This window comes from Dipodomys merriami, unplaced genomic scaffold, assembly GCF_024711535.1.
Source record: "Dipodomys merriami isolate MVZ:Mamm:240054 unplaced genomic scaffold, mDipMer1.0.p SCAF_26, whole genome shotgun sequence".
NCBI classification, from domain to species: domain Eukaryota; kingdom Metazoa; phylum Chordata; class Mammalia; order Rodentia; family Heteromyidae; genus Dipodomys; species Dipodomys merriami.
Window position 1 is genome coordinate 18,643,152 of NW_027204048.1, and position 24,716 is coordinate 18,667,867.

General features: G+C 35.8%; 1 protein-coding gene across 3 annotated transcripts in view; it reads left to right on the plus strand.

Moving 5' to 3' along the window:
* Vps13a (vacuolar protein sorting 13 homolog A) overlaps window positions 1–24,716 on the plus strand; it is a 176,116-nt gene that overhangs the window by 57,127 nt on the left and 94,273 nt on the right. For all 3 annotated transcript variants that reach the window (XM_070035786.1, XM_070035785.1, XM_070035787.1), the window contains exons 22-31: window positions 925–1,042; window positions 6,270–6,408; window positions 11,804–11,882; window positions 14,822–14,976; window positions 15,474–15,630; window positions 17,842–17,921; window positions 20,025–20,084; window positions 20,290–20,440; window positions 22,088–22,204; window positions 22,279–22,382. In XM_070035786.1, the coding sequence (XP_069891887.1) occupies window positions 925–1,042; window positions 6,270–6,408; window positions 11,804–11,882; window positions 14,822–14,976; window positions 15,474–15,630; window positions 17,842–17,921; window positions 20,025–20,084; window positions 20,290–20,440; window positions 22,088–22,204; window positions 22,279–22,382 (1,160 nt within the window). The remainder of the gene's footprint in view (window positions 1–924; window positions 1,043–6,269; window positions 6,409–11,803; window positions 11,883–14,821; window positions 14,977–15,473; window positions 15,631–17,841; window positions 17,922–20,024; window positions 20,085–20,289; window positions 20,441–22,087; window positions 22,205–22,278; window positions 22,383–24,716) is intronic.

A 24,716-nucleotide genomic window follows, 5' to 3' on the forward strand; every position in this document is an offset into this window, starting at 1 on the left:
CCTTCCCTCCTTCCTTCCTTCCTTCCTTCCTCCCTTCCTTCCTTTCTTCTTTTCCTTCCCTGTTCTTTCTCTGTTTTTTCTCTCTTTCCTTTTTGTGGAAGGATAATGAGGGTGTTTTTTGACTTAAAATACCACTGTGTAACCCAGGTTGGTATCAAACTTAAACTTCTCCCACCTTCTGAGTGGTAGTATTAAAGAAGTATGTCATTATACCCATCCCCGATTTTAGTTTTCTATGATCTTTACCAATAATATTTTAAGCAGTTGAATTTATGACTCTCATTAGAAGTGTTAGGCTTCTAAGATTGTGCCATAAATTATTTAACCACTTTATAAGTTCCTAAAATTGCTGTGATTATTGCCTGTTTGTAGTCCTGGATGTGAATTTCAGTTTTAACATTATTATATTGGCATAGGAATTAAGTTTTGAGTCTCAGTTTTTGAAGTAGAATGATTATAAGTCATTACGAGAATTAAAGTTTAACCATTGCCCAGAGCAGTGATATTTATAATTCTTGAATAAATGGTAGTATTTATCAATTACTATTACATGAAACTCATTTTTCCCTTCCTTTCCATTTACTGTCATATTTTGTTTACAGTTATGTTGTTGTAGAGGTAAGATAGCTCATCAGTGTAGTGGTTGTCAATAGACACAGTATATTTGATTAAAAATATACTGTTAAAATAGTGCTTTTTATTACAGTAGAATATACAGTGTCTCTGCAAGCAGTGCAAGGAAAATAATGAATTTTTCCTGTTGGTTTTGTTTTATTTTAGATAAGATGATCAGAATGTTAGATAACTTAGATTTTTCTCACACCATGTGGAATGTAGGTACATATGAAATATCAATAGAATTTTAGGGTTTACTTGTTATTCAAAGTATGCTAATGTCAAATGTGAAATGTTTTCTGTAATTAGGTGATAATTGGAAAGAAGCCCGAAAACTGAATGTATCTACCCAGCATATTTTGGTTCCCATGCATGTCAGCGTGGAGCTCTCTAAAGCCATGGTATTCATGGATATCAGGATGCCCAAGTATGTATTATCTGTTTTTTATGATTTAGATATTTAAAGTAATTCTATAGTGAGGAAAATGCCATTTTTCTTTGACTTTTTTTCTTGCAGAATACATGTAACAAAGCATTTGCTTAAATTGCCATTTAAATTAACTATATATTTGATTGACATTAAGTACATTTACATTGTTGGACAATCAGAATCCCCATCTACCTCTAGAAATTTACTACCTTTCAAACTGACACTCAGTGCCCATTAACCAGTGACACCCATTTTACACTAGCCATTAACTATCACCACTTTATGTGTAATCTTCATGAATTTAACTATTTTAGGTTCCCCATATATAAAATAGAAGATGTAGTTACATACTAATACTAGACTACATCATTAGGTGACTTATTATTATATAGTTTTATATTGTAGAGGTAGCCATTTCACCTCTTGTTTCTGCCCACTTTTTGTCTTTTTTTGTATATATTTTTTATTGTAAAAATACTGTACAAAGGGGTAGGGTAATGAGTACATTTCCTATCGATCATCGTTACCTAAGTATTCAAACCTCAATCACAGAATTATTTAAAATATTCATCAAAAGCTCATTTAATGGCCTTCCAAGGAGTTTCAGGAGAATTGCTATTATCAAGATAGAATAGAATGTTCACATGGTAGTGGTTAAGTATATGATTAGAAGGAATTGGGCATAATCTGACTCTTTTCCATATGAAAATGTGGCATGGGAAAGGAAAGACCTAGGGTGACTCATGAGAGACTTACCATAATCCTCAGAGGGTTTTTATTGTTGTTGTGTTGGTCCTGGAGCTTGAACTCTGGGGCCTGAGCACTCTCCCTCAGCTCTTCCCTAGTGTTCTACCACTTGAACCTCAGAGCCACTTCTGATTTTCTGGTGGTTAATTGGAGATAAGAGTCTCAAGGACTTTCCTTCTCCAGGCTGGCTTTGAGCCATGATCCTCAGATCTCAGCCTCCTGAGTAGCTAGGATTACAGGTGTGAGCCACTGGTACCAGGTAGAGATTTTTTGTTTTGTTTTTGCTGGTCCTGGGGCTTGAACTCAGGGCCTAAAAAAACTGTCCTTGAGCTTCTTCTGCTCAAGGTTAGTGTTCTGTACTTTGAGCCTCAGCTCTACTTCCTGTTTTGTGGAGGCAAATTAGAGATAAGAGTCTCATGGAAGTGGTGCTTTAGAGATAAGAGTCTCTACCGCTCAAGCGGTAAAGCACTTGCCTTGAGCTGAAAAGCACAAGGACAGCACCCAAGCCCAGAGTTCAAGCCCCATGCCCGACCAAAAAAAAAAAAAAACCCAAAAATCTGAATTTAGCCAGGCACTGGTGGCTCACGCCTGTAATCCTAGCTACTCAGGAGGCTGAGATCTGAAGCTCACGGTTCAAAGCCAGCCCAGGCAGGAAAGTTTGTGAGACTCATCTCCAATAAACCATTAGAAAACCAGAAGTGGCGCTGTGGTTCAAGTGGTAGAGCGCTCGCCTTGAGCTGAAGAGCTAAGGGACAACACCCAGGCCCAGAGTTCAAGCTTTATGACGGACCAAAAAAAAAAAAAAAGAGTCTCATGGATTTTCATGCCTGGGCTGGGTTTGAATCATGATCCTCAGGTCTCAGCCTCCTTAGTAGCTGAGATTGCAGGTATGACTCACCTGCTTCTGGCTCTCCCAGGTTTTTTTTTTTTTTTTTTTTTTTTTTTTTTTGTTTGTTTGTTTGTAGGGATGAGATTAGGAACTGATTTTTACTTTAGAAACTAAAACACCTTCTCCAAGAAATCTTCTCCCTGCTTGTTCTGTCCAAACCCTTTTTTGTTGTCTTTTATTTTACTGTGATGCTACTTAATAACTAATGTATGTATTGGCCTAACTCTTATTCTTCTAGGCTTCATACTCTTAGAAAATATGAATTAAGTCTACTCTATACATTCTGGGAGAGAGAGAGAGAGAGAAAGAGAGAGAGTGTGTGTGTGTGTGTGTGTGTGTGGCAATTTAGCTTTTGGGAGTGTGTGTGTGTGGCAATTTAGCTTTATGTATTGTTTGATTTTTATTTCTTTCCCAGTGTCCCTCTGCCTATTTAACCTCTGATATTTCCTATAAAGTTGGGCAGGAAAGTCCTGAGACTCTTATCTCCAATTAACCACCAGAAAACTGGAAGTGGCTCTGAGGCTCAAGTGGTAGAGTGCTAGGGAAGAGCTGAGGGAGAGTGCCCAGGCCCCAGAGTTCAAGCTCCAGGACCGACAAAACAACAATAACAACAATATGCATTGACTTCCTTATGCAAACAGAGAAATATGCTTTCCCACCCTTGCCCACCCGACCCTCCTGTAACTGGACTTGAACATAAGGCCTGTGTACTGTTCCACAGCTTTAGGCTTGAGGCTGGCACTGTACCACTTTAACCCTAGCTCTGCTTTTGGGTTTTTATTTAGTTGGAGGTAAGAGTCCCATAGACTTTCCTGCCTGGACTGGCTTTGAACGTCAGTTTTCAGATCTCAGCCTCCCGAGTAGCTTAGTTACAAGCGTGAGCCACTTCGTGCCTGGGTGCATTGATTTTCTTTCTTTCCTTTTTTTTGAAGTCAGCATTTTGTTGTTGCTGTTGTTTTCTGATAAGCTATAATCTAGGATATTCAGGGTATCCAAAGGAAGAGGGAGGTGGTCCTGAGTTAAGAAAAAGACAATTTACCTTGATTGCTCTGGAGTCATTTTATTTTGGGTCAGGATGTTTAAGGAGAATAACTAGTATATGTCTGAGACAAGCAAAAGCGGTCAGATAAGTTGTTAGGCAAAAGGAACCCCAAGATAAGGACTTTCTTGCTATTGTTTGTAACATATTTATAAGGTATTTCTTTGTTGCTTTGTATGTCCCTCCTCCACGGTATAACCCCTGTTTTTACTTAATTTGTGGTGGAGAAGGGAAAAAATAAATTGTTTATATAGGGATACAGGTGGACCCATTGCAACAATGAGATGTACAAGACATTGTGTTGATAAAACGAACTTTGGCCCCAAGGGCGGGGTGAGGAGGTGGAGATGGGAAGGGATGGGAAGGGGAAACAAAGGAGGAGGCAACAATGCTTGATAAGAAATGTACTCATTACCTTGCTCACGTAATTGTAATCCCTTTGTAATCCCTGTGTACGGTATTTACACACACACACACACACACACACACACACACACACACACACGAAATATATATTCTTTCTGCAGGGAATAGGTTTAGCATAGCAGAAACTAATAAATAGCTAGTTCATGGATGTAATTTTATGTATTGCTAATGGTTAGAACCAGATAAGTATATTAAAATAAATACCAAAAATAATAAAAAGACAAAATCTGATGTTTAATGTGTATTTTGTAATGTTATGAGCAGTATAAAGTGAATATATTATGTAAAATCTGGAAACTATAAGTAACTGGAACCTTCCTTTGAAGTACTGAAACTGGCTATTTAAGCTTGCAGACCCAAACTCCTGGGGCTTTACATTTCAGGTCTAGACACTCACCTTTGTGTGACAAATAAGAAGCTTGTGATGGTAAAAAGCGAAGAAAGATTTATTTCATGACTCAGAACACTTTAACACATACCATCTATGGGGCACAGACATGAAATACAGGCTTAAGTAGACAAAGAATGAGGGATGGAGACAAATGGTGTGTATAGTAAAACAGTTCCTGCCACAGGTGGGACCTGGGTAGGCATTTTCTCAGTTCTTGGTCTACAGTGGTTCTGGTGAAATTGTTGTTGCTGGCATAACTCTTGGGGAGGAATTGTCAGGGTCCCATGAGGTGATTACCTCTGCTCAGGCTGCAGCCTTATCATCATAGGTATATAATAATGGATATAGTCTTCCCTTCCCTCCTATCCCCCTCGCCACCCAAAGTTGTAAAGTTCATTTCCAATAATACTGTCCAGTAGGTATCTTTGTTGTAATGGGTCATCCTGTATTCTCATTTCAGGGTTTTGTTGTTCCCTTTTCTCTCCCCAGATTAGACATATGTATATACAGTGACAACAGGGAAATGAACATACAAAGGAAACAATAACAAAAATAATAAAATCACATGATACATTTAAAACAGTAACAATAAAGAGACCTCTTACATCCATATCTTGGAGTTCATTTCACTTAGCATCAACTTATATGGTCATTTGTACATGAGCTTTTCAGCTCATCTGATAAGATTATCCTATATGGATTAGTGCAAATAAGGGAGACCATGGGACCTAAATTTCTTTGGGACTGGATAACTTCACTTAATATGATTTTTTCCAAGTTTTTCCATTTCCTAACAAATTGGATAGTGTTGTCCTTTCTGATGGATGCAAAATTAGATCCTTATATATCACCCTGCACCAGAATCAACTCCAGATGGATCAAAGACCTTAAAGTAAAAGCCGACACCCTGAACATATTACAGGAAGGAATAGGAGAAACTCTTAGGGCTCCTTGGCACAGGCCAACATTTTCTTAATAGAGACCCAGAAAGGCTACAAATGAAAGGTTGGACAAATGGGATTGCATGAAACTCCAGAGCTTCTGCATGGCGAAGGACATAGCAAGATCAATGATGTACTTTTAAGAAAAGGTCTCAAGGCAATTAAAAAAGAGTAAAATACTGGTTTTAAGTCATGGATTTAGAGATATAATTCCTTGGATAAGTTATTTGAATTTGTTAAGCCTTAGTTATAGGAATCATACACATATCGAACTTAACAGTCATAGTGAATAAAAGTAGTTGATTACTCATAGATTGTGAGGAATATTTATAATAATGCATATAAAGTGCTTTATTCATTGTCCATTATGTAATATACATTGATAACAATAATTGTCATCTATACTTGGCAAAAATTAGAATAAATGAAATATTAGAAAACAATCCTAAAAATATTAAGGATAGTACATGTGTAATGATACTATATATTAAGGTAAGATAGGAGTTGGTATAGTGACTTTTAGTGCTTAAAATCACATTTGCTTATATTTGTGTGATTGAAGGATGCAGTCTACTTTTCTCTTTCTCTCTCAGGTTTCCTTTATTCCTCCCCACTTATCCATCTTTTGTTTAGTTGTATGTTTCTTGTCACTCAGAGGATTAAGCCCAGGACCTTGTATATGTTAGCCAGATGCTGTATCACAGAACTCTCCATATTTAGGTCTTTTTAAAAATTAGTGCACTTAAATCAGATTGAAAGTTCCTCTGTAATGATTCCTATCTTTTTAACAGATTCAAGCTTTCTGGGAAGTTACCTCTTGTTTCTTTAAGAATCTCTGATAAAAAACTACAGGGGATTATGGAACTGGTTGAAAGCATTCCAAAACCTACACCTGTAGCTGATGTATCTGCCCCTGTCAAGTCATTTCAGGTAAGAATATTTTCAGAATTAATAAAAAATTGAATTACAACAGAATGTTGAGAAGCCACCAGTGGCTCATGCCTGTAATCCTAGCCACTGAAGAGGCTGAGATAGGAAGATGGTGATTCAAAGACAGCTTGGGCCTTGAACGTCTGTGATTCAGACTCTTATTATTTCTAGCCACTGAAAAGCCTGTAGTGGAGTTGAGGCTCAAGTGGTAGAGTGCTAGCCGTAAGCAAAAAAATCTCAGGAACAGCGCCCAGGCCCTGAATTCAAGCCCCAGACTAACAACCACTCCCCCCCTCCCCTCCCTTGCTGTCCCCCCCCCCCACACACACAAATTGTTCATAAGTAGTATTTTACTATTTGGAACAACCACAGATATTTCAGATATAATGATTTGTAAATCATCTTGAGCAGACATTCTAGGAAAGAAATGGATAAAGCATGAAAAAGTACAATTAGGTTTCTTTAAAAAGGTGTAAAATAAAACCCAACTGCTTGCTTTGGCAGCTTTCATTTCTTCTTATTCATGGCAATATTGTTGGTCATTATTTCTTTGCACATAGCTTCATAGTTAAGTATCCTCTTACAGTCTTGCAATTAAATATGGATATTGTATTTACTGTATTCAAACTGCGTTCTTTCATCACTACCGTCATGTTATGTATCTTTGCGATATTTTCATGTTGGCACTTACAGAGTACCTGTTTTTTTTTTTTTTTATAATCATGCTTTGAATTATGTGGATATATCTCAATGTATCTTCTTTTGATGGGCAGTCACATGTTATAAGTTGTGAAAATGCTGCGTGGGACTTCCTTATGCTGTATATATTTGGGAATGCTTTGTAGGATAAATTTCTGGAAGTGATATTGAGCAAAGGAGTATCTGAATTTTATGTTATGATACATTTGAATTTTTTTTCTAAATTGACCATTTTAGTCCATTAACTGTGAAGGAGTATTTTTTCTTTTGCTGTAATTAATCCTATTAGCAATTACTAATATTTTATTCTGAGAAAATGTCAGAGTTTATACATTTTTTTTCTAAGTTTAATGGTTGAATTTCTTCTTTTGGAGACTGCTGCTTATGTCCTTTGTACTCTTTTTCTACTGGATAGTGTTTTTCAAATTAAGAAAATTATATTGATCAATTAAAAGTACTTTTTTCTGTTTCATTGTTTGATTTTTTTATTGTGGTATTCACTTATTTTTGCAATGAATAGTACTTTTCCCATATTCATAATTGTCTTTTTCTGGATAATTTCAGAAAGAAAATATCCAGTCACATATTTTGATACTTTTTTTCTAGTTTTATTTCTACATAAGTATTTTTCTTTTTATTGTATATTAACTGTACAAAACTTTCATCATTTTTCCATATATAAGGTCAAATCCGTCCTTTCCATTATTCCTGCAATGAGATGTGGTATTTTCTTAAATGCAGAGTCCTATATCTATGTAGCCTTTCCTAAATCCTGTCAATTTCAAATTAGCTTAAGGTTAAACAGATCAGTAAAGTAGAACGATGTTTAGAAATAAATCTTTAGTAGGTGATAAAATGTTTTTAATTTCTTTTACAAAGGGGTAAATCTATTTGATGGTAAATCATCATACCCACCCCTCACAAATGAAGTTTGAATTGGAAAATAGATCTAAATGTAAAAGCCAAAATAGTAATATTTGGAAGAGAAAAAATTGAGTTCTTATAGTAATAAAATTGTATTCAAATGTTAAAGTCATAAATGTAGCATAAAAAACTAAGTTGTACCTTGTGAAAATTAAGTTTATTCTTTGATAGACATTATTAAAAGAAAAAAAAAGAATGGGCAAGTTATCCACCCATTCACATGGGAAAAATCCTTGTAAACACATACATGTTAGGAAACTATGTATCCATGATATTTTAGGAAACCAATAGCTCATTATACAACAGGTAAATAATTAACATGGAAGATGTTCAACTTTATTACCTATCAAGAAAATATATCCATATGGTATACCACTAACCAGTGATTAGAAATGTCTAAAAATAAATAGAATACCAATGGCCCAGGTATTGAGACAATTGCAATTTGATACTTTAATACATTGTTGATATCAGTGAAGAATGGTGTTACATTTGGAAATAGTTTGGTAGTTTGTTAAATAAATATGTGCTTACTTTGTGACTCGCGAATTCTTTTAGGTTTTTACTTTTAATATTAAACATATACTTTAAACTTGTAAATCCCCCTTTTTTTTTTTTTTTTTTTTTTACCCCCTCCATTGTTTTCCCCCTACCATCCCCTCCCTCCCTCCCTTCCCCAAGGTTCTTTTTTTTTTTTTTTTTTTTGATTGTGATTAAGTGATTACTTAATTTCCGGAAATTCACAGTATTGTGGAATAATGATGCTCATTTAAAGTCACAAGTTCATTCTAACTTTCCTGGAGCAAATTGTCTATCACAGTCTGTAATATATAATGGTGCTCATATGTTATATACCATATATGTGATCAGCAGCATGGGGATATTTAGTAGTGGTTCAACCAGATGAGTGGGAGTTCTTTGTTTCTTAAGTCCTGTTAGTTTTGTCATATCACCTAACATTTTGGATTCATCATCCACTTATCAGGGAGACCATGTACTGTTTGTCTCTTCGTTCTTGGCTTACCTCGCTCAACATGATTCCTTCTAGCTCCATCCATTTCCCTGCAAATGCCATTATTTTGTCATTTCTAATGGCTGCATAATATTCCATTGTGTATAGATACCACAATTTTTGGATCCATTCATCTGTGGTGGGGCATCTAGGTTGTTTCCATATCCTAGCTATTGCGAACAGTGCTGCAATAAACATGGAGGTGCACGTGTCCTTGTATATTGGTTCCTGTTGTTCAGGGTAGATGCCTAGAAGTGGTATGACTGGGTCGTAAGGGAGGTCAATCTTTAGCTTTCTAAGGACCCTCCAGACTGCTTTCCAAAGTGGTTGTATGAGTGTACATTCCCACCAGCAGTGTAATAGCGTTCCTCGTTCTCCACATCCCCTCCAGCATTTGTCGTCGGCTGATTTGTGGATGTGGGACATTCTGACTGGGGTAAGGTGGTATCTCAGGGTTGTCTTTATTTGCATTTCCTTCACCACCAGGGATGATGAACATTTCCTCATGTGTTTCTTTGCCATTTTTATTTCTTCATTTGAGAAGTCCCTCTTTAGTTCCCTTGCCCATTTAGTAATTGGTTTGTTGGGTTTGGGAGGGATTAGTTTCTTGAGTTCCCTGTATATACAGGATGTTAACCCCTTGTCTGATATATTGCTGGTAAATATTTTTTCCCAATTAGTTGGTTGTCTTTCTAGCTTGGTTGCGATAGCTTTATCTGTGCAGAAGCTTTTTATTTTAAGGTAGTCCCATTTGTCGAGTCTCTCTCCAATTTGTTGTGACCCTGGGACTCTGTTCAGGAAGTTCCTTCCTGTGCCTATTAGTTCAAGTGTCTCTCCTACTCTGTCCTGCAGTAGTTTCAGAGATTCAGGTTTAATGTTAAGGTCTTTAATCCATTTTGAGTTGATGTTGGTGCATGGTGATAGGCTGGGGTCCACTTTTAGTTTTCTGCATGTGGCTGCCCAGTTTTCCCAGCACCAGCGGTTGAAGAGGCTGTGTTTCTTCCATTGTATGTCTTTGGCTCCTTTGTCGAATATCAGCTGGCTGTAGGCCTGTGGGTTTATTTCTGGATCTTCTATTCTGTTCCATTGGTCTTCGGGTCTGTTTTTGTGCCAGTACCATGCTGTCTTTGTTATTATAGCTCTGTAGTAGAGTTTGAAGTTCGGCATGGATAGCCCTCCCATATTGTCTTTATCCCCTAGAATTGTTTTGGCTATTCTAGGTCTTTTGTTGTTCCATATGAATTTTTGGACTGTTTTCTGTATTTCAGTGATGTACGTCATTGGGATTTTAATAGGAATTGCGTTGAATTTGTATATTAGTTTTGGAAGTATTACCATCTTTACTATATTAAGTCGGCCTATCCAGGAGCATGGGAGGTCTTTCCATTTCCTAGTGTCTTCTGCAATTTCTTTCTTTAACTTTTTATAGTTCTCATTAAATAGTTCTTTTACATCTTTGGTTAGGTTAATTCCTAAATATTTTATTTTTCGGGAGGTTATTGTGAATGGGGTTGCTCCCTTTATTTCCCTCTCTTCCTGTACATTATCAGTGTATAGGAAGGCAACTGATTTTTGTGGGTTTATTTTGTATCCTGCTATTTTGCCGAAGTGATTTATGATTTCTAAGAGTTTGGGGATGGAGTTTTTGGGATCGTGGAGGTATAGTATCATGTCATCTGCAAAAAGGGATAGTTTAACTTCTTCTTTCCCTATGCGGATCCCTTTAATGTCTTTTTCTTGCCTTATTGCCCTGGCTAAGGGTTCTAGGACTATATTGAAGAGGAGTGGAGACAGTGGGCATCCTTGCCTTGTTCCTGATTTTAGGAGAATTGGTTGCAGCTTTTCCCCATTAAGTATAATATTGGCTATTGGTCTGTCATAAATGGCTTTTATTGTTTTTAGAAATGTTCCTTCTATTCCTATTTTCTCCAGAGCTTTTAGCATGAATGAATGTTGAATTTTGTCAAAGGCCTTTTCTGCATCTGTAGCGATAATCATGTGATTCTTGACCTTGGCTCTGTTGATATGTTGGATTACATTTATTGACTTACGTATGTTAAACCATCCCTGTGTCTCTGGGATGAAGCCTACCTGGTCATAATGAATTATTTTTTTTATGTGTTTCTGGATTCTGTTAGCTAGAATCTTGTTAAGGATCTTTGCATCTGTGTTCATCAAGGAGATTGGCCTGTAATTCTCCTTTTTGGTTGGGTCTTTGCCTGGTTTGGGGATGAGTGTGATATTGGCTTCGTAGAATGAGTTTGGGATAGCTCCTTCCTCCTCTGTTTCTCTGAAGAGCTTGAGGAGTATGGGTATTAGTTCTTGTTTAAAGGTCTTATAGAATTCTGCTGTGAATCCATCTGGTCCTGGGCTTTTTTTTGTTGGAAGACTTTTGATAGCTTCCTGTATCTCATTATAGGATATTGGCTTATTTAATTGGTTAACTTCTTCTTTGCTCAGTTTGGGCAACTTGTATTTCTCTAAAAATGCATCCATTTCTGCCCGATTTTCTTCCTTTAGAGAGTATAGCTTTTGAAAGTAGTCTGTTAGAATTGTTTGGATATCTTGGGTACGTGTGGTGATGTTCCCACGGGAAACATCACCACACGTAAATCCCCCTTTTAAAATCTATATAATTTTTCTAATGAGTTCTGATGTCTTCTTAGATTATTTGAACTGAATAGATTTTAAAATCAGAATTGTCTTACACCTTCAAAAATGTCTGTGATAATTAGCTGTGAATTCCTCTTTTTTTTTCAGATTCAAACATCTATTCCAACATCAGAGATCACCCAGAAAATAATTCCTCTCTTGGAACTGCCCTCCATTACTGAAGATGGTAAGGTGAAACTGCTTAAGGGAAATTCCATATTTTATACGTTATACTTTATTATTAAAATTTCCATTTTGAGGCATTCTTCAAATGACCATGTGAAGGAATTTAAGTGTTCTTTCCTTTTAACTTCTAGATTCTTTAACAAAAGAGAAGAGAAAGGGAGCAAATGTAATTTATTAATGTCTTATAATGTCTTATGTATATGAGAAACAGTGATAGTGACTTAAGAGTGGTAAAAACTAGGATTTCCATGTCAGTTTCAGTTCAAGGAAAACAAGTGGGGCTTCTGAGTTTGGGGAAGCATATTATGGAAAGGTAAACACAAGTATGGCAAGCAAGGGCAAGTTAAAATAAAGTCAACATCTTTCTCCTTTGGTGAGAATGTTTTATTATTAAGAGTCATCGTTCTGGTGTAGTGAGATGCCATTACAAAAGCAAATTTCCTTTATAAATTTTAGTATCAGTTTCAATAGGGATGTTTTATCATCTGTGCCTCTTCTATGTTTGCTGTTTCTAATCCAGTAAGCTAATGTCAAAATGGCATAGTTTAGACTGGCATATCTTGCTCTTTTATAGTCATAAAAATGTCACATAATAGCAGTTATTTGTATATTGTTAAGACATTTTAACTTAGATTTCCTTAAAGTAACCACAATTCAAATGTCCTTGGAGTTACTTTCCTAGTTGGTTTTTGTTTGTTTTGAGTGTATGAAAAGTTGAATTTATAATCCCAAAGATCACTTGATACATTAATAGTCTTTATTGAGTTCAGGCTTAAAAAACTCCATAAAACTTTGAAATATGTAGCTTATAATATGGTACTTAGTTCCTTGGAGTGTTTTGTGATAGTAAAACTTCATATATAATCGTTTGCTATTAAAGAAAAAAATCAAGTGTTAATACTTAAACTCACATCTGAAAACTTAAAACTACTCTAATATCACTTAAAGTTACTTATTAACAGTGCCATGTTGATATATTGTTTCTGAGGAATGTTTTCTTTGGGGGTGTGGAAACCAGAGAGGAGGAGGCTTTTTTGCAATACTCTTTTACTTCAATGTTAGGCTTTAGGGATGTGATTGATATTATTTCATTTTTCTTAAATATCTTTTAGTACTTTTATTAAGTGGTTGAATGCTTTTCTAATTTTTGATCTTAAAATTTCAAGCTAAATTCTAGGGACCAATCTATTGAAAGAGAGAAGAATCTCCTATTTATGAAGTATATTGTCTAAGACCCCTAATGGTTAACTGAGTTCTTGAATAATTCTGAACTCTTAAGTTTATTTTTTTCCCCTTAGATGTATTTACCTTTGTTGAAGTTTAATGCTGTTTTTTTTCATCTTAACTGAGACCATCACACTATAACTCACAGTTTGAGATATAGCAATATTCTAGTGTGTTTCTTCTTCACAGTTCCACAGATTAGTTCGTAGAGTTGATGTTAGAAATATAAGCAAATGACTTTTTTTTTTTTTAAATTGAGGAATTCTACATTAAAGAGGGACTATCTGATGATTTCCCAGAGGTGTATGTGAATTCCCAGTACCACTCCTATTAGACCTTGAGGTCATTATTAAGTAAAATAAGGGTTACTTGAGCACAAACACTATAATTCTATAACAGTCGATCTGATAACCAAGAAGGTTACTAGGTGCCTAATGGATGGGTAATATATATATATATATATATATATATATATATATATATATATATACATATTATAATATATGTATATATATATATATGTATATATGGTGGGATACTGAAGGTATCTAGGGAATTTCATCCCCAGAAATGGCTTGGGTATGCTGATTATTTTAAGGTAAGGTATCTGTTTGGAAAGCAGTAAGTGTTGGAAAAGGCTTTTCTGTGATGCTTCCAACAAAGGAAACATTTATCTTTAGTCCCTTCCTTAGTTTTCATTATCTAAACATGGTTTTTAGGATGAAAGATGGAAGAATATAACTATATGTGGACAGAATCTTTCATGTAAGAACAGAATTTGTTTTAAAATAGCTTATTTTCTGTCTCCTAGTCCTATTCAGTTCTGAGCATTGGGCCCATTTGCCTAAAATCATTTACTCTGTCTCAAATAGTCCTTCCCCATTTCTCTATATGACTGAAATTGCTGCAGGTGCTGCTGCTGGAGCTTGAACTCAGGGTCTTGCGTTTCTAGGCAGGAGGCATGACCTCAGCCTTCTCCTCTCCTTGTGAAAAGGATTCATAAATACTGCGCCTCACTGGGACACTTGGATAAACAATGTTGTGACTTGTTTTCCCCTAGGCATGTTAATTAATTTGTATGTCTTTTTCTCCTATAATCTTTTGTGAGTAAATTCCAATAAACCTGTGATCTTTGGGAGAACAAAGAGAAGATACTTCCTTTTCCCCTATAATAAACCTGCAAAGGAACAATTCACATCTGGAGTGGGATAGTATGACAGTTACAATACATTGCTGACTGAGGATTAAAGTTATTAAAACTTAAAAAAATTGTATTGGTTGTGGATATTTTCATTTAACATAACTAAAATTACATTAAATGAAATTGTGAGTAAGGGAAAGACTTGATTCAAACTTTTAAGTCTTGATCTCTGCTAGTAATGTAGTTTGTAGCTAGTACTATTGTGCATACAGTGAGCATATTTCCATGCTAATTTTTGAGTGTTTATTATGCATGTAGTCATTGCTGTTATGAGTTAATGTAAGTTTTTCTTATATGGTTTTGAAATAGATTTAAAAGGTGATCTTAATCTAAACATAATTTGCTATTTTTCTATGCTTTTTTGATACTTTATATTTTCTATTAACTTTGTTTAACTGTTTTTATTTAATTTTTAAAATAAATGCTTAGTATTTTAATGCTTAAATTTATTTCAGAAGTAATAACAATATTAAATAGATCATTTGATTGTTGACTTAATATTGTGTGAAATTTAGATTCAGAGGAGGAATTTTTTGATGCACTATCTAGTCCTTTGGATGAATGTCCTCCGATTATTACTGGAGCTAAAATTACTCGACATAGAAAGTCACAAAAGCAAGACTGTTCACTGAATTTGACAGAATTTAAAATACGATTTGAAGTAGCAGAGGTATGTACTGAGATCAAATTAATACAGGTTATTTACATTGTTGTTTATATTATGGATAGCTTATTTAGTCTCATTGCCAGTAGCACTATTGTTTTCACCCTGATTAAACTGGACATAGACTTGCTGTGTGGTTCCTCATCTCCTCACCTCCCTTTTTTCCCCTTAAGATTTAGCTTCTTTAGAAAAAGTTAAAGGTTTAGATGATTTATTGTGAATATTTAGTGCATGTTTTTTTAAATGATTATTTACACATGTAGGTATAGAATATAAAACTGTTCATAAATTGTGTATTAAAAATTTTAATATATAACTTATTTACATGCATATTTTCTAAATCCTTATGTAACCATATTATATGTAAATACCTTTGCTACTTTTACATAGTGGTGCATTTTTTCCTCTCTGTATTTTTAAGATACTAGAGTTTAAATTCAGGGCCTTGTTACATGATTAGACATGTGTTCTATACAGTGATACTTTTCTTATCTCTTCTCTAGGTTTTAGTTCAATTTTATCACCTTGTGGAGGATTGTGAAATATCTGTGGTAGAAATTGATGTTTTAGGATTGGGCACAGAAGTAATGATTAGAACATGTGATTTGAAAGCAAATGCATTTTTGAAAGAATTTTGCTTAAAGTGTCCAGAATACTTAGGTAAGAATCTCTGTGATTAATTCACTGAAATTATTAATTTCACTGTTCACTGAAATTAAAAAAAATTTTTGTTGACTACCTGCTGTAGAGTTTCTAGTTCTTTAGATTTTAGATCTAGTTATTTGCTAATTAGTCTCAGACTGTTAAATTTTGAGTTTGCATTTAAGTCTGTCTTCCATTGCTATTGGAAAATCTTTTAGGCAAAGAGAAATTCATTTAGCTCATAGTTTGGGGGCTGAAAGTCCAAGCTATTGTGACTGCATTTGATTAACCTCTGTATGGACTTTGGTAGATGAATTCATTGCAAGAGCATGTATATAGAGATCACATAATGAGACAGAAAACCAGAGAATAATTCAGGAGCCATATTCACTCAACTATTCATTCTCCCGGGAACTGAGAAAAGATTTTAGCACTTCAGCAATGAGAATCAAGTCTGCAACACATGCTCTTTGTGTGTGTGTGGCGGGGGGGGGGGGGGGGGCGGGGGGAAGAGGCAAACCACATCCAATCTATAGCAGAATTAGTTTTTAATCTTTTACCTGCACCTGTATAGAACTCGTATTTGGCTGATTCTGAACCTGGCTTTTTGTTGGTTAGTTTTGAAATCTTTTGAACTTTTCTGCCTAGAGAACTTGAATGATGGTCTTCTACATCTCAGCCTCCTAATAGCTAGTATTATAGACTATTATGGGGTTTATAGCCACAGGCTATATATAGATGTATATAGAATATATACACACAGATACACAGGTACACACATATATGGCTAGTTTTCAGCTCTCTTGTAGTTAATACCCTCGGTTTCAGGGCAAACATTGACAGTTTTTTCACTTAGGAAAATCAAGTGGATTAAATTTTAAATCTATACAAAATACAGAAACATTACATTTCCTATTACTCTTGTAATAATTGGGCACCAATTTATTCTCTCAAACTTAGTCTGATCCAAGTCTCACTGGGCAAAAATCAAAGTGTCTAGAGTCCTTTTTTGTTGTTGTTGTCCTAGGACCCAGGGCCTGGGTGCTGTCCCTAAGTTTTTGCACTCAAGGCTAGCACTCTATTACTTTGAACCGCAGAGCCACTTCTGATCTTCTGGTGGTTAATTGGAATTAAGAGTCTCATAGACTTTCCTGCCCAGGCTGGCTTCAAACCACAGTCCTCAGCTTACTGAGTAGCTAGATTACAGGCATGAGCCACTGGTGCCTGCCTTCAAGAAGTCCTTTTGAAGGCTCTAGAGGAAGATTCATTTCTATTCTTCATGCAAGTGTTAAATTCAGTAACGTGATTTATCCGTTTTCTTGCTGTTTATTAACTAATGGCCATCCTTAATTTTTGGACGTGGTCCTTGTATTACTACCTCCTATATAGCAAAAAGTGGCACAGATCATTAGGTTGTCATATTGCCATCTCTTTTTCTCTTCTTCCTACTTTTTCTTTCTACCCTTAAAAATTCATTTGGGGAAGTGGTGCTGTGGCTCAAGTGGTAGAGCACTCGCCTTGAGCTGAAGAGCTGAGGGATAGCACCCAAGCCCCATGACCAACCAAAAAAAAAAAGTATTTTGGGCCGGGTGCTGGTGGCTCATAACTGAATACTAGCTACTCAGGAGGCTGAGATCTGAGGATTGAGGTTCAAAGCCAGCCTAGGCAGGAAAGACCGTGAGACTCTTATCTCCAATAAACCACTCAGAAAACCGGAAGTGGTACTGTGGCTCAAGTGGTAGAGTTCTAGCCTTGAGCTGAAGAGCTCAGGGACAGCGCCCAGGCCCAGAGTTCAAGTCCCACTACCGACCAAAAAAAAAAAAATTAACGGGTTAATTTCACACCTGGGTAATTTATGATGCTCTCCATTAACCTTAGTCCTAGCTTCAAAGTTTATTCTATTTTTGTGCCCCAGGACCAGAGTTCTCTTTATGTTCTTCATTGCTCCTACGTACCATTCTGATATTTTCTTGGACAGATTTCTGATTTTCTTACCTCCTGTTTAGAATTAAAAAGCATTTAGTGTTTAGTCTTGAAGTACAAGTGAAGAAAACAATTGTGAGGAGGAATTAACTTTTTCAGTTTAAAAAATACAAGGATCTTATTGGATAAAATAGATTCCAAGGCTAAGAACTAATATAAGTTTTTTCTGTCTTACAACTATTAATATTGCCTGTGTCTATTTTTAATTAGTTTTTCTACCAAAAGGTGATTAAAAAATATTTTTAGATGAAAACAGGAAACCCATTTATTTGGTCACAACACTGGATAACACGATGGAAGATCTGTTAACACTAGAATATGTGAAGGTAAGAAATTCCACTTATCTGCTTGACAGGTAAGTGAGGTGCTGAAATTTTAGTCACATTTTATATGTTTTGCAATAGTTTCTTTAATCATTATTCTAATGTAATATCTTCTCTAATTTCTTTTTGTCATATCATTTATACTAAATCTGACATCTAAATGTTTCATAAGCTAAATAGCCTTATTCTAAGTAGAAAGGACCTTCAATGTAATTATTTTATCCAGTATATTAAAAAAGAACACACTTTTAGTATTGATGAAGTTTATTGTTATACATGATACAGGATAATGATTTCACTTGTATAAAGTTGTCTCATTTAATGTCAGTGTATTTTGTTTCATTCTTATTCATGATGTCTATTTCATTTGAGAAGTTTTTTAATGTACTATGGTCCATTTCTGTTTTCATTGTTATTTTCATATTGATTTAATAATTTTTAAGAGCATTTTATTACTTTTAAGACCAATTACTACTATCCACTCTTAGTGTGGGTATTTTAGGATTTTTTTTTCTTTTTTTTTCTTTTAAAACATTAAGGGGGGGCTGGGAAGTTGGCTCAGTGGTAGAGCGCTTGCCTTGCATGCCTGAGGCCCTGGGTTCGATTCCTCAGCACCACATAAGCAAAAAGAAAAAAGCCGGAAGTGGCACTGTGGCTCAAGTGGTAGAGCACTAGCCTTGAGCTGAAGAGCTGAGGGACAGTGCTCAGGCCCAGAGTTCAGGCCCCACAACTGGACCAAAAAAAAAAAACAAACATTAAGGGGTAGGTTTATTCAGTAGACCTGCTGGGACCAGGCAAGGTTGGCACTCCACGTGGCTGGGAGAGGCCTGGGAATGAGAGAGAGCTGGGAAGAGAGGAAAGAGAGAGAAAAGAGCCAGAAAAGAGCAGAGAGAGGGGTAAGAACAGTAGCACTCACGTGGTATTCAGGTAAGGGGTAGACCTGCTGGGACCAGGCAAGGTTGGCACTCCACGTGGCTGGGAAAGAGAGAGAGCAAGAAAAGAACAGAGAGAGAGCTAGAATAGAACAGAGAGAGCAAGAAGAGAGCAGCAAGAGCAAGAGCTATTTTAGGATTTTTTGTTGGTATATTTATTTTAACTTTTAGATTAAAAAATGTTGTGGATCTTAAGTAGAGAAGAAATTTATATTCCATTTTATATATCATCATGTATTGCAATTATATATGTGTTTTATATATACATATTACAAAAACATATACCCATACCTACATATATGCTTTGAATACTCTTCAAAAGGGGAGAAATGCTCTCATTTGTAACAATATAAGTGGGTCCAGAAGATACTGTGATAAGTGAAATAATCCTGGCATAGAGAAACCAATATTATAGGATCTCATAACACTGAGCTCATAGAAGTAGAGAAAAATGGTAGCTAACAGGAAGTGGGAATGGTAGGAAAGGGATGAAAGGGGAACTTCTGACAAAAAGGAACGGACTCTCAGACAGGCAAGACAAGTAGGATTGAGCTGTGCTGCACAATGTAGTGACTGTATAATAAAGTATACTGCACAATAACTAAAGCTAAATTTGTAATGTCTTCTTCAGAAATGATAGATAAGCAAAGAGATGGACATAAGTTAGCTAATTTATTCCAGATTATATATACATGTCAGAACATCAGATGGTCCCTATACCTGTATCCAATTATTTATTAATCACAATATAAGTAATAATTTTAGAAAAAGAAAATAACATTTGGATTCTGGGACAATTTTGCCACAAAATTTTTTGGATTAGGAAAAACCAGAGTTCTTTATGACCAAATGATGTTAATATTCATGGTGTTTATGATTTCTTTATAATACAAATAATTATATGTAACATTTACTAACCACTTGCTAGAGGACCCTATATATATTTCTTTTGTAGTAAAGTAGTTGCTTTGTTCCAGAATTACAAAAGTTGCTTATTTGGGTAAATAGAATTAAGTAGATGTTCAGTATATGGTATATGTCGTTTTATATATATACATAGATTGATTTAGTGTGCTGAGGAAAATCATATAACTGTGTATTAGAACTATAATGTAATTATATATACTCATGACTTCCTAAGATGTTCTAACAGATTTATTTTCCATTTGGATAGGCTGAAAAAAGTGCACCTGACTTGAAAAGTACCTATAACAATGTTTTACAACTGATTAAGGTATGAGTAGGTAATACTTTTATTTTTGAATTACACAATATGTTTCTCTGTCTCAATATGACAATTATTTTATACTGGATTTAAAAAAATTCTTAAGGATAAACTCTGGTTATTATAAATCATATCCTTTGTAGCAGAAAACAGTGCCTATAGATACTACAAATTTTTATTGACTCTTTACTAAAATTAATATTGTTAATTTTAGGTGAATTTTTCCTCTTTGGATATTCATTTACATACTGAAGCACTTCTGAATACAATAAATTACCTTAACAATATCCTTCCACAATCTGTGGAAGGATCCCCAGTGTCTGTTACGGAGACTGAAGACAAAGGAGATGTCGTTAAAAAATCAGGTATATTTCTTTAAAATTTAACTTCAATTTTTAAACCAAGTAGGTCAATAAATATCATATTTCATGTTAATTTATAAAAGTTTACTATATAATTTGTTATATATAATACAAGTATTTTATTTACATTAAGATTAATATATTCAAGCCGGGCACCAGTGGCTCACGCCTGTCATCCTAGCTACTCAGGAGGCTGAGATCTGAGGATCATGGTTCAAAGCCAGCCTGGGCAGGAAAGGCTGTGAAACTCTTATCTCCAATTAACCACCAGAAAACTGGAAGTCGTGCTGTGGCTAAAGTGGTAGAGTGCTAGCCTTGAGCTGAAGAGTGCAAGGACAGCGCCCAGGCTCCGAGTTCAAGCCCCACAACCAAAAAAAAGAATTACTATATTCAATAGCATTATTTTAGACTAAAGTGGAACGAAGAATTTGATTCTTAGAGTATATTTTTAGTCAGAATATAGGACCTTGAGAGCTTGTTTGGAGGTTCTAGCAGGGGAGCACAGCTACTCCTATACCCTTGACCGAAGACCGGTCTTCCTCTGTGGGGGATGGTTGTACTCTTCGACTGAGCGCACAGCTTCTGGAGGGATGCGCATGGAACAGAGAGGGAGGAAGGGGACACTGGCCTAGCCAGCCAGATCAGCCGAATGAACCCTGGCCATCAATGGGGTGACAGATGTCACAGCCAGAGCGCCCTTACAACCTTGGTCAGAATATAGGTTGAGCATCCGAAATGCACAAAATTGAAATTTGAGATGCTCCAGAATCCAGAGTTGGTCCTTGAGAAATTTTGAATTTTGGAGCATTTCTGAAATGGGATTTTTGGGTTGTTGATACTCAGTTTATTACTTTAAAAAGCACATAACATACTTTTTATAGTAACTTTTTACCAGTAATCATACTGAAACAAATTAAAGATTTTAACTGGCTGCTGTAGGTTTGTACCTATAGTCTTATCTAGTTAAGTGGCTGAGATCTAGAGGATCATGCTTCAGACCAGTCTGAGCAGAAAAGTTTGCTAGACTCCATCTCCAAAATAACTATGGAAAGCAAACACGGCTAGAGGTGTAGCTCACAGGGAAAATTACCAGGAGGCCCTTAGTTCAAACCCCTAGCACTACCTCCCTTGGAAAACTGAGGATTTGACATCTCTTCTTCAGAGATCTGAACCTCATAGTGCATTTAGATACCAACATCAGAAAGTTGGAGATTTTTTTAAATACTGATTGTCATGCATGTTATTGTAATGTTAAGAGAGTCCTTTGAACCTGATGGTAAGGTAGACATCTTGGTACTATATGGAAAGGAGTGAGGTAGACTAGATACTGTTGAGAGTTGGACAGACAGTGCCTGAATAATGAGTTATCTATGTAGAGTGGTATATAGAAGAGAATAACAAATTGTTAGATCAGGAAAACCTGGTTATAGTCTTTTATTAACAGTGTTTTGTTTGCCTATTTATTTGCTTTTGATTTCATTACATGATTCTTAGAATCATAAGACATACCTTAGAATCATAAAGAATATTCAATTAAATCACAAACTAGATTTTATGTAGTATTTTTGTTTTGGTATTTCAGTTGAATTATAAGTATAGTGTTTACTAAAAGTTTTCTCTTACATTTTATAATATGATTTTTTTTTGTAGCTTTAAAGCTATCCACGAATGAAGATGTTATTACCTTACAGATTTTAGCAGAATTATCATGTTTGCGGATTTTTATTCAAGATCAGAAGAGAAACATTGCTGAAATTAAGATAGAAGGTAATAAATTTTCATAAAAAAGCAAAATTTTAAATGAAAGGAAAAAGCAATCATTTATCTTTTTATTCCCCTAGGACTTGATTCTGAGGTGATTATGAGGCCCTTAGTTACTGAAACAATTGCAAAGCTAAGGAATATAATTGTATTGGATTCTGATATAATGGCTCTATACAAGAAGGTAATAATTTGTTTTTATTAATGATTAACATCATTAAATGATTGCCTTTTTAAAAAATTTTATTTTCTTGTAAACATGCTGTACAGAGAGGTTACAGTTACATGAGTAATGTAATGAGTACATTCCCTGTCAGGCATTGTTACCCCCTCCTTTGTTTTTCTCCTACTATCCCTTCCCTCCCCCACCTAAATGATTGCCTTTTAAACCTGGTCAGTGGTCATACTTGTTAGGAAAACAGCTGTCATAGTTTAGCAGTGTGGCTTATTAAGAATTTCAGTGTCAGACATAATTGACTGCTTAGTTTTGTTTCTTAGTAATTGTGAATCTTTACCAAATTACCTAATCTTAGATTCTGTTTCTTTATTTGTAAAAAGTACATTTAGAGTATTATAAATATCTAATGCCCTGGAACAAAGTGTTTTGGGTAAAATAATAAGTGCTTTTTTCCACCTTATTTCATCTTCGTTCCCTTCTTCTGAAATCTGAACCTCATAATGCATTTCAGAAACCAGCATCAGAAAGTTGGAGATTTTTAAATTTTTTTTAATTTTTTTATATTTTTGTCATTCGTGGGGCCTGAACTCTGGGCCTGGACACTGTCCCTCAGCTCTTCAGCTCAAGGCGAGCACTCTACCACTTGAGCCACAGCGCCACTTCCAGCTTTTTCTGCTTATGTGGTGCTGAGGAATCAAACCCAGGGCTTCATGCATGCAAGGCAAGCACTCTACCACTGAGCCACCTTCCCAGTCCAAGTTGGACATTTTTAAGTCAGTGATTGTCATGCATGTATTATAATGTTAAGAGAATCCTTTGAACTGCATGGTTAGTTATTGAAAGGTAGACATTTTGGTGTACTGCATGGAGAGAAGTAGACTAGATACTGTGGTAGAATTGGACAGACAGTGCCTGAATAATGAGTCATATATGTAGAGTGGTATATAGAAGAGAATATCAAATTGTCAGATCAGAAAAACTGTTCAGTCTCAGGAAGTCAGCATTTAGAATTTGGCAAGAAAGAAGATACATAAATAGATTTAGAAATACTCTAGATGATATATGGCAATCAGCCAGGTTTTATTTATGAAAACTTTTCTTAGTTTTGTTCCCATCCCTTCTTTCTTTCATTCTTCCTTCTTACCATTTGTTGTGCTTTTCTCTAATTTAGCCATAAGGTTTGTCTGAAGAGTTGCCCATAAGCCAAGAAAGCCACTGTCTAGGTATGAGTGTACTGGGCAAGTAAGACAAATGCATTGGAAAGACACATGAGGGACACATTCTGCAGATGAAAGAAGAAGGTGTTTACACGGGAGGCCGGTGGGGTCTCTGGAGGCACTTGGAAACCATAATGGATGAGGGAAGGGAGAGAAAAGGTAAAAGGAGTATAGAAGACTTAGGGGCCTCCGCTTTTATTTAAAAGTTTCTGAATGAGGGAGGGGGTAACATTGATAAGAAATGTATTCATTGCCTTACTGATACAACTGTAACCCCTCTGTACATCACCTTTACAATAAAATATCAGTAGCCCTCAGCTTTCCCCAAGGGGTTTGTGGATTGGAAATGCCAAGAAAATATAAAGGTAGGGAATTTATTTACATGTCTGTGGTCTGGTTATTAGGTTTTATTGTGGTTGGTTAATAACTGGGAGCTGTGTTGGGCTTTGGTTCATTTGGATAAAGACTATTGTGCAGAATCACGAGAGAGAGAGAGAGAGAGAGAGAGAGAGAGAGAGACAGAGGAAGTTTTACCTAGGCAACTGTAATGGGATAGGACTGCATTTTAATGTCTAGCAAGCCTAAAAGTGGTTATTCTTATTAAAGCAGCAATGGTGTTACACAAATTTATGACAGAGTTATTCCAGTGGTATTGTAAAATAAGATTTAAATTTTTTCTTCATTTTTTTTAAAGGAAGACTTCACTATTTTTATGCTGATACTGTGAATCATTGTTGCTTCTTAAAGTTCATTCTACATTGTGTGTGCATATATGTGTGCAAGTAGGATCAAACCAGTGGTCCCACATACACTAAGCAAACATTCTGTCATTGAATAGATCCCCAGGAAACATTCATTCTAGCCGGGCGCTGGTAGCTCACGCCTGTAATCCTAGCTACTCAGGAGGCTGAGATCTGAGGATCACGGTTCAAAGCCAGCCCGGGCAGGAGAGACCGTGATACTCCTATCTCCAATAAACCACCAGAAGACCGGAAGTGGCGCTGTAGCTCAAGTGGTAGAGCGCTCGCCTTGAGCTGAAGAGCTGAGGGACAGTGCCCAGGCCCAGAGTTCAAGCCCCATGACCGACAAAAAAAAAAAACAAAAAAAAACATTCTTTTGTAGA